Source organism: Nanorana parkeri, unplaced genomic scaffold (assembly GCF_000935625.1).
Source record: "Nanorana parkeri isolate BGI_ZX_2015 unplaced genomic scaffold, ASM93562v1 scaffold2144, whole genome shotgun sequence".
Lineage (NCBI taxonomy): Eukaryota > Metazoa > Chordata > Amphibia > Anura > Dicroglossidae > Nanorana > Nanorana parkeri.
In genome coordinates, this window is record NW_017308412.1 from 194,038 (window position 1) to 203,838 (window position 9,801).

At 50.5% G+C, this 9,801-nt stretch overlaps 1 protein-coding gene across 1 annotated transcript; it reads left to right on the top strand.

The window, feature by feature from the left end:
* Positions 1–1,650: 1,650 nt before the first annotated feature.
* On the top strand, positions 1,651–9,587 carry LOC108800814 (cell division cycle 20.2, cofactor of APC complex-like; the record flags this gene model as incomplete). The annotated part of the gene is made up of 4 exons (XM_018572825.1): positions 1,651–1,893; positions 2,239–2,419; positions 4,805–4,911; positions 9,441–9,587. Coding segments are annotated over exons 1-4 (654 nt in total), but the record flags the coding sequence as incomplete, so codon positions are not given.
* Between the last annotated feature and the right edge of the window lie 214 nt (positions 9,588–9,801).

Below are 9,801 nucleotides of genomic sequence, written 5' to 3' on the forward strand. Positions count from 1 at the left end.
CTGTCATTGTTTGTCTCCTGTGTGTGTGTCTTCGGTGGAAGCCGTTGCCCGGGATATACAATGTAACACATTCCAGGCTCAGACTCTCCTCCCTTCCTCTCTGCACGCTTCAAAACTTTCACCGAGAGCTGAGGAGACGGCCGATCTCCCCCCGGGTGAATGACGGGACCGACAATGCCAGCGCGGAATTCGTGAGTCGCGGTGAAAGGTGCGTCTCGGGAAAACGAAATTTTCTAAATACACATTTTTAAAGCCCCTAAAAACATGAAATCTTTTCTGGAATCAGAGACCCCCGGAGAACAAAATGGCGGCAGCTGCAATTTCTCTATTTAAACAAAAAAATATTTTAATATTTTTTACTTAACTTTATTGCTATCACAAGAGGACGACGAATGTGCAGGGCAGGTGCAGCCGTCAGCTTCTTCTAACCCTTTCAATGCCTTGAAGCATGGGAGGCATCATTGGCAGTGAAAGGGTCAAAGCCGAACTCCGGGAATCAGTAAACTCATAAAAATTGTCTCCCCGCCCCCTCTTTCCATGAAAGATTCTTGCTTGTGATGTCTAAGGCAATGTTGGCCCTCCGGCTGTGATGAAACTACAAAACCCACCATGCCTTTGCCTCTGGGAGCCATGCCTGTGGCTGTCAGAGTCTTGCAGTGTCTCATGGGACTTGTGGTTCCACCACAGCTGGATGTGGAGGGATGGATGGAGAGAACTGAGTTGCCCATCCCCTGGTCTGAGGGATGATCTAACATGAAGTTCTGGTTACCTCAACCCCATGCTCCTGCAGTCTTCCTCCTCGCTGGCTCCATGTGTGAAGACCAGTCCCTGGAAGTCCCTCTTCTTGCAGGTCACTGAAGGTGCGGGAATTGGGGTGATCTGAGGGATGAAGGTGCGGGAATTGGGGTGATCGGAGGGGTGAAGGTGCAGGGATTGGGGTGATCTGAGGGATGAAGGTGCGGGAATTGGGGTGATCGGAGGGGTGAAGGTGCAGGGATTGGGGTGATCTGAGGGATGAAGGTGCGGGAATTGGGGTGATCGGAGGGGTGAAGGTGCAGGGATTGGGGTGATCTGAGGGATGAAGGTGCAGGAATTGGGGTGATCTGAAGGGGTGAAGGTGCCGGAATTGGGATGATCTGAGGGGTGAAGGTGCCGGAATTGGGGGGATCTGAGGGGTGAAGGTGCAGGAATTGGGGGTGATCTGAGAGGTGAAGATGCAGGATTTGGGGTGATCTGAGGGGCGAAGGTGCAGGAATTGGGGTGATCGAGGGGTGAAGGTGCAGGAATTGGGGGTGATCGAGGGGTGAAGGTGCAGGATATGAGGGTGATCTGAGGGGTGAAGGTGCAGGAATTGGGGGTGATCTGAGGGGTGAAGGTGCAGGAATTGGGGTGATCTGAGGGGTGAAGGTGCAGGAATTGGGGTGATCTGAGGTGTGGGACCCAGTCAGGTTGTACAGTACGCCATTGGTCACTGGCCTCCAATCTGTGTAATCCTTGTACAATGGAGGTTGCTGACCTTGGGGATACAATATATTGAGGGGGAACTCCAGCTTCGGGTTCTCTTCCCATGATGGGTTTTGTGCCACCACAAAGCTATGACAGACCCCCCCCATGCTGATTGGTTTGGTCCATTTTTCTCGGTTTGTTTTGCAGTCGGGATAATCTCGGGTCGCCATGTCTCGGCGAAGGTTGGAAGAAGCCATTCTTAGATCCAAGGCATTGGAGAGCTCTGGAGAGAGCGTAGAGGAGGGCTCTGACGATGACGAGCGTTTTGGGGAACTCTTTGTGAGATATCGAATCCCGCTCAGCAAAGACATACACAGCATCTACAGCCTCCGCTTCTCCCCCGATGGCAAACAGCTGGCTGTGGGATTCGGAAATGGCGCCATCCAGGTAATGGATTGTCCACATCAAACCTTAAAAATGTCATTACCATATTGATGGGGGGAGGGGAGGGGGGGCAGTAAATATAAAATATAGGCGGATTAAACTTCAGCTTCCTGGTTGAGATTAAATGAAGTCTGACTCCAGTGCATAAGAGATGATTGTTTGGAGTAGCAGAGGCAAAGAGTAGACCCCAGAGACCTAAAAGGGAATGTCTGATGATTGAAATGTGGAGGCCGCACCTGCTTACCTCTCCTCTGCCAGTAACCGTAAGCACGGTGAATCTTTTCTGTACCTCAGAAGGTCGGTGGGATGTGTCGGCACATCATAATCCCGTTCTATGGATTATTTCAGATCGTGAATACAGAGAGTGGCTCTCTGGCCTCGTCTCTCTTCTCCGGACATCGCAGCAGGCAGGCCATCACCGCGCTCAACTACCACCCAAAGAACAGCAACGTCCTGGTGGGGGCCGGAGCGGACGGCCTGGTCTCCTTTTATGACATCCAATCTGAGATGAACGTTCATACTTTGACAGGTATGGTTCTCCTGCTTCCCGGCGAGAGATGGGGAAGTCCTCATTGTAGGGTTAGACTGATACACATACATGGCAATGTAAAATTTTCATTAGTCAGGTCTTGTGGAGAGAGGGTTGGGGGCACAAGATACCAAAAAACAGCAAAATACCTTCTTATGTCGGCAACAGAATAGATGGTGGCTCTAATTTCTCCAGTAGGAGCCTCCTAGCAGTAACAAAGTTGGTGGTGGCCCTAATATTTGTGTAGCAGCCTCCCAAAAGGAATTGATTCTCTGACCCTATGTGAGCAGTCACAGGTGCCTGAGTAATGAGCTCTCCATGCGATGTCACGTGTTCACATGTGACGTGTTCTCTTTACCTCTTTCCTGAAGGGCATTCTTAAGCTTCAAGAGGATCTTCTGTAAACACATCATGTGTAAAGCAAGTTGGGTCGTTAAGCCAGTTCCCACCGCTGGGACCTACAGGGATGGTTTTAGAGGGATGGTGGGCCTCGACTCCATCCCTCTAATTAACTTCTACTCAGGTTCCACACTTCTTCGGCCCTAGGCCTAGTCAAGAATCATATGCATACCTGACATGTGAGGGTCCTCTCCAGGTTCCAGGTTTAGGCCATAGGGGATCTCATCTCACACCAGAGGCCTATAGGACTGGGGTGCCAGATGGCATGCGTGTGCACCCTGGGGAACCTTTCCAGCCACCACCACTGATGAACCCACCATTCATTCCCGACCAGAACATCTAACTTCACAGTCCCCGGGTATAGGTTGTGCCATTACCTCTCAAAGAGAACATGTTACCAATCCTGCATAGTAACCGTGAGCATTACACGCGACTCCCGTCTCCCGGGTGCTAATAGATTGTTCACCTCACATGCTGGTCCTTCACTAAACACAACAAGACACTTCCTGACTTCAGAACTTTACTGAACATATTCGCAAACTGAGATTTAGATGCTTCCAAAAAATGTGGCAGAGTTTCCCAAAAAGTTTTTTTTGCAGTTCCTACCAGGGGCGTAACTAGAAATCACAGGGCCCCATAGCAAAATTTTGTATGCGGCCCTGTGATTGCTAGTTATGCCACTTGCAGAGCCCACCTGATATACCAAACAGCCCACCTGAGAGTGATCCCCGCAGAGCCCACCATAGACTCTCTATAGTGGGCTCTGCAGGGTCTCAGATGGGCTGCACACCTCTTACCTGTCAGCGCTGTCTGCCTCCATGGTCGTCGGGACACGCCTCCTCTTTCGTCCTCCGCCTCCTCTTCTATCGACAGGCCCTACCTGCTCTTAGGTCGCTGGCCAGTGATGTAAGAGGAGGCGGGGTTACTCTTAGGCGGACCCGGCCTCCTCCTATACTGCGAACGCCGGGCCTCTTATGCCGCAGCTGCTGGCTGTGAGGGGGAATCAGTGAGGGCCCCCCTGTGCCTGGGCCCCATAGCGGCCGCCTGGGTCTCTATGGCGATTGTTACGCCACTGCTTCCTCTTCATTTCCTGGACCCAAGGCCGAAATATTTACCCCAGAAAGGGAAAAGCGTACACCTGTCACTTCTCTCTACGGCCTTCTGGCTTTTCCTCCAACTTCCGCCAGCCTAGTTCCTCTTTCCCCTATGTACACAGTGGGAAGACCCCACTCGGGGACAGGAGACTAATGCCCAGAAAGGCGGGACAACAAAGCAGTAACTTCCGGCTACAGACACTCCTCCAAATGATGGAGCTCAGCTGCTTCCAGTGAAGGGTCCTGTTAGCTCTACAAAATACAAAGACATTGTAGACAATTGGGCTCTTCCAGCCTTGTGGTGACAGCTTGGTGAAGACCCTTTTCTGTTCCACCATGACGGCCCCCTGTGTACAAAGCCAGCTCCATAAAGACACGGTGTGACCAGTGTGGTGTGGAGGAACTCGAGTGTCCTGAACAGAACCCTACAGATGAATTGGAATGCCCATTCTGAGCCAGGGCTTCTCATTCCACATCAGTACCTGACCTCACAAATGCTCTTGTAGCTGAATGGACATAAATTCCACCATAAAGACTCCCCAATCATGTGGAAAGTTTTCTTAGAAGGCTGCAAAGGAAGGCGTGCTCATGGTTTCAGAATGGGATGTCCAACCAGCTCTTATAGATCTGATGGTCAGGTGTCCACAGAATTTTGGCCATATAGTGTACATTGGCTGGTCATTGTCTAGCTCAGTGGTGGCGAACCTTGGCACTCCAGCTGTGCCAAAACTACAAATACCAACATGCATCTGCCTCTGGGAGTTATGTCTGTGGCTGTCAGAGCCTTGCAATGCCTTATGGGACTTGTAGTTCCAAAACCGCTGAAGCGCCAAGGTTTGCCACCACTGGTCTAGCTGGTTGAGGTTGGATTTGACCTGTTTTATCATTACAGAGCCAGAGAATGAGATCCACGCCCTGGATTACAGCATGGACGGCAGCGTTTTTGGCACGGCTGGGAAAGATCGCCACATCCGTCTGTATGACAGTCACACCAATGAGGTAACAGGCTGTCATTTGCCACACATGCATGAATAATGGTCTTATGTATGAAAGGTAAAGCCCTACTTTACTGTTATGAAAATGTCCTATATATGAAAGGCTCAAGCGTGGAATATCAGAGCGGCAACTCCTGGTGCCAGTGCCATAGCATCGTATCATTTTGGAGGAGAGGGAAGCTGAGACATGTGGATCAGGTTGACCAACTCTACCTGCTAGAGATATCACACACACCTTGTTGTCCTCTGGAGTCCAGTACAGTCTGCTTTGTTCAGAGCTGGAAACTCTTTGCCTATGTACCCTCTATATAGTACTGTAACAGGACCTGGCGGAGCTTTTAGAAAGGAGCAGGGTCCTCATTGTGGTAGGTACAGCCTGAAACAGCTGCAGAGGCGTAACTAGAACCTTCAGGGCCCCGGTGCAAGAAACCATGAAGGGCCCCCCCATCGGCATGGCACCGCATGGTTAACAGGAAGGCTGCTGAGGTCCCCAGCAAGCGCGGGACCTCGGGCAGCTGCTTGTTTAAAATGCTAGTGCAGTGTTCTGTCGAGAACGCCGACCCAGTATCCGCGCTTACGTACAGACGGGATTACCAAGGAAACCGGCATTTATTTACAAAGTATTCGTTTGTAATTGTTAATTGTGACCGGTAATAATATGCCGTCCATGGCAGTAAATGATGGGCAGCATATTATCGACGGTCACAATTAACGATTTAAACAAAATACTTTGTGAATAAATCCCGGTTCCCTCGATAATACCGGTCTGTGCGCAAGCGCAGGTGCTGAGGTCAGCAAATTCGACTACATCAGCGTTCTCGACAGAACATCCGGTATCTGCGTTTAGTATCGGGGCATTAGTGTGAGTACTTGTGAAAATGCCCAGTAATGGCAGTGGTGTATCCCTACTTAAAAATATAATGCATTGCTGGGACTTGTAGTCCTACATAGTTGGAGCTATTCTGCATTGCTGTATAAATCACCATACAGCAATGAAGAATACCACCGGCTATGCGGGACTACAAGTCCCAGCAATACATTATAATCGGGCGTCAGGCGATACAAAGTGAATGCAAAATGTTATCCAAAGCTGTGGTAGAGAAATAGATTATTTTAGGGAACATTACAGTGTAATGTAATATGTATATTATGTATATATAATGGGCAGTTAACATAAACGGATGGTCGCAGGATAGTGGAGCTCTGGCACAGCTGAAATCCTAGGGCTGAATCCTTAGCACAGAGGACTCCCATGATACTACCCATGTGTGCCCCTGACCCCAGCGAACCTAATATAATCCATTTCTCTCATTTAAAGAAATTGCAGCACAGTGTGCAGGGTCTGGGCTTCTCATTCTTAACCCCCCCAGCGTCCCTCGGTCTCTCTCACTCCCCCCTCCCTCTTCTCTGAGAGGAGGAGGGGGGGAAAGAGTGAGAAACACACACAGACCGATGCTCAGAGGAGGAAGGAAGCATGAATCCCTGATGGCGGCCTTGCAGGATACGATCTCGGGGGCCCCCCTCTTCCTCACTGGGCCCCCCAAGTGGCGGAATGCCAGGGCCCGGTCGCAATTGCGACCGCTGCGACCCTGGTAGTTCCGCCAGTGAACAGCTGTATGCAGTTTGGATGAAATAGATCTGTAATATTAGGCTTGTGGTGTTTGGGGAACATAGCCCAATGGTGAGCGCTTAAGGACCAGTCTTGAAGCCGACTTGAACATAAACAGGACAGTCTTTATTCCTCTTCAACATAAATTAAACAGAACAGTTCTCAGCACACTTCTGTGTGATACTCACACTGCTCACCCCTCGTGAGCACAAACACTGCTCTCTCAACAGTGTGTCCACCAGGTCCCTTGGGTCACCAACCTTCCACAACCTCCCCTGGCTGTTCCACAAGCGTCAAGCATGCACATGAGTCTGCTTGTGGCCGTGTGCCTCCTGCACACCAACTCTCCCCTGAGCTCTGGGCTGGCTTCTTAATGAAGCTGCTCTCAGCCACCTTATCAGCCCAAGCTGGTCATTGGCAACACCTGGCCCAAGGACTGGAGATCTCATCCCACCCAGAGCTCTAAAGGTGGCCATACACTCTACAACCATCGCAAGACCTTAGTCTTGCGATGGTTGTACAGGGATTAAAAAAACGTACGATCTGCCTATCTTGGACAGTTGGACAGGCAGATCGCACTCTCGATCATCGCAAGCCCGCCCCCCTGAGGGGCGGCTTCCGATGACTGCAATGCTGAACGGGCAGTGTGCGCGTGCGCACACCGGCCCGTTCGGCATTTGTCTCCCGAGCACCGTTCTAACCAGCCGAGAATCGTACGATTCCCGGCTGGTTTTCGAACATGCTGGTTCGACGGAAGACGTGCGACCGTACAGTAGAAACGGTCGCACGTCTCCGTTCACACTGCTCGATTCTCGTACGATGGCGGGATTTCCCGCGATACTCGTACGAGAATCGAGCAGTGTATGGGCACCTTAAGAAATCTCCAGATCCCAATTACAATTAGGAAAACCTGGAAGAACCTGAAAGGCCAGGTTCTTCCTTATAAAATGGTTCACATTCTGGACCCTCTGTGGCTGAGAGTCCTGGGTGCCAAAGTAACAATACTACACTGAAGCATTACCCTGCACTGCCACAGGCTTTATCTACACTATACACCAACGTTCTGCATGTGCATCTGGCCAACAGGACATAAAGCAATGGCCCCACCCACTGTCCTCAAATGAGGAATTATCCTATTTTTGGGGTATGTGATGGGAGGAGAACTGTGCTAGCCATGTAGAGATGTAGAGAATGTTAGGGATGGTGGCTCTGCTGATCCTATAGGTGGATGGCAATTAAGTGAGTACCAAGGAGAGGATACGGCACTATATGACCAAAAGTCTGCGGACATCCCTCCTAATATTTGAGTTCAGGTGTTTTCGGTGAAGGTCCTGTTAATTCTACATCATAAACAGGGGTGTTCCGAGGCAGGGTGTCACTCGGAGCGGATACCGGGTGACACCCCGCCGTGATGTTATCGGCATGCGTGTGATGACGTCACGCCCTTTTGCCTGCCGGTGGCCAACTTGGTGATGGACGCCAGCAGAGAGAGGAAGGGATGTTCACCCGGTGGGATAAGGTATGTCGCCGGGTTCCCACCTCTCTCGTACAACTGTCAGGCTCTCGGTCCTTGACCGAGTGCCCAACTTTTCAGAGGGGGTGATAACAAAATGACTGTCAGTCATTTTGGTGTCACCCCCTCCAATGGTGTCCCCCAGGGTGCGGTCCGCACCCCCCTAGTGACGCCACTGATCATATAGACATTGTAGACAATTGTGCTCTTCCAGCCTTGTGGTAACAGTTTGGTGAAGACCTTTTTCTGTTCCTCCATGACTGTCCCGTGTACAAAGCCAGCTCCATACACAGCGTGAACGCGTACATGTGAAATGTCCTACACAGAGCCTTGGCCTCGACCCAAATGAACACCTTTGGGATGAATAGCTATGCCGTGTCAGGTCTTCTCATCCAACATCAGTACCTGACCTCACAAATGGGACAAATTCCCACAGACACCTCCTAAATCTTTTGGAAAGCCTTCCTAGAAGAGTGGAGGATGTTATAGCTACAAAGGAGGCAACTCCATTCTAATGGCCATGGTTTGGAATGGGATGTTCAACAAGCTCTTATAGGTGAATGGTAAGGTGGCTACAAACATCTGTTCATATAACGTAACATCTGTGCAGTATGTGCAGCGGCGTCCCGAGGCCGGGTGTCACCTGGAGCGGAGACCAGGTGACACCCCGCCGTGACATCATCGCGCATGCGCGGTCATCTAATTGATGCCTGCTGGCGGCCATCTTGGTGATGGGCGCCGGCAGGGAGAGGACGGGACCTTCACCTGGCGGGATGACGTATGTCGCCGGGTCCCCTCCTCTCTCCTCACAAAGTCGGGCTCTCGGTCCATGACAGAGTGCCTGACTTTTTAGAGGGGGTAGTAACAAAATGACTGTCAGTCATTTTGATGTCACCCCTCCAATGGGGTCACCCGGGTGCGGGCCGCACCCCCCTTGTGACGCCACTGAGTATGTGTGAACTTTGAGTCAGCTGAGACACATGACAAGTCATTGAACACAGTCCAAACTCCAGGTGGCATATCCTGAAAATAAGTTTATCTCAGGAGTTGTACAGCAGGGAGACCCAATGATATCCTGTTGGAAAAGGAAACGTGTCAATGGGCCCTTAGTTTGGTGGCTTGTTATCGTAGCTACAGAACAGGAACAGGTAAGAAACTGATATTTGCTACAATTCTTGCAGCGTGTCTAAAATGTGAACATTTCTCCACAACACAGGAGATGCTATTTCTATTCCTTTCCTTCTTACCTTCCATGATGGATGTTGTGTCATGGCCCCGCCGCCAGAGGGCCTGCTCTGGAGGAGGATACGCCAACCTGTGACTGCTACTCATGCATGATCCAGCTTACTGAACATGCCATGTGACAGGTTCTCTTTAATTACTTGCTGAGATTTAGTGTTCCTTCTTCCAGATTCAGAACATCTTAATGGCTCCGGATTTCCAGAACGACTGTGACCTGAGCCTGACCAGCGGCCATACACGCAAAATCTTCGCCCTGAGGTTCCACCCTTCTGAGTATCACGTCTTCCTGACAGGCGGATGGGACGACTCCATCAAGGTGAGAAAATACAACGTCTGATAATGATGATTCCCCCAGTGTTTCTCTATTTGTTTATACTTTACGCATGTATATAGCTCCGACATATACCGCAGTGCTGTACAGAGAACACTGATCCAGTCACATCAGTCTCTGTACAGAGGAGCTTACACTCTAATGTCCCCCCCCCCACAGTCACATCAGTCTCTGTAATAACAAAATATATTTAAAAAAA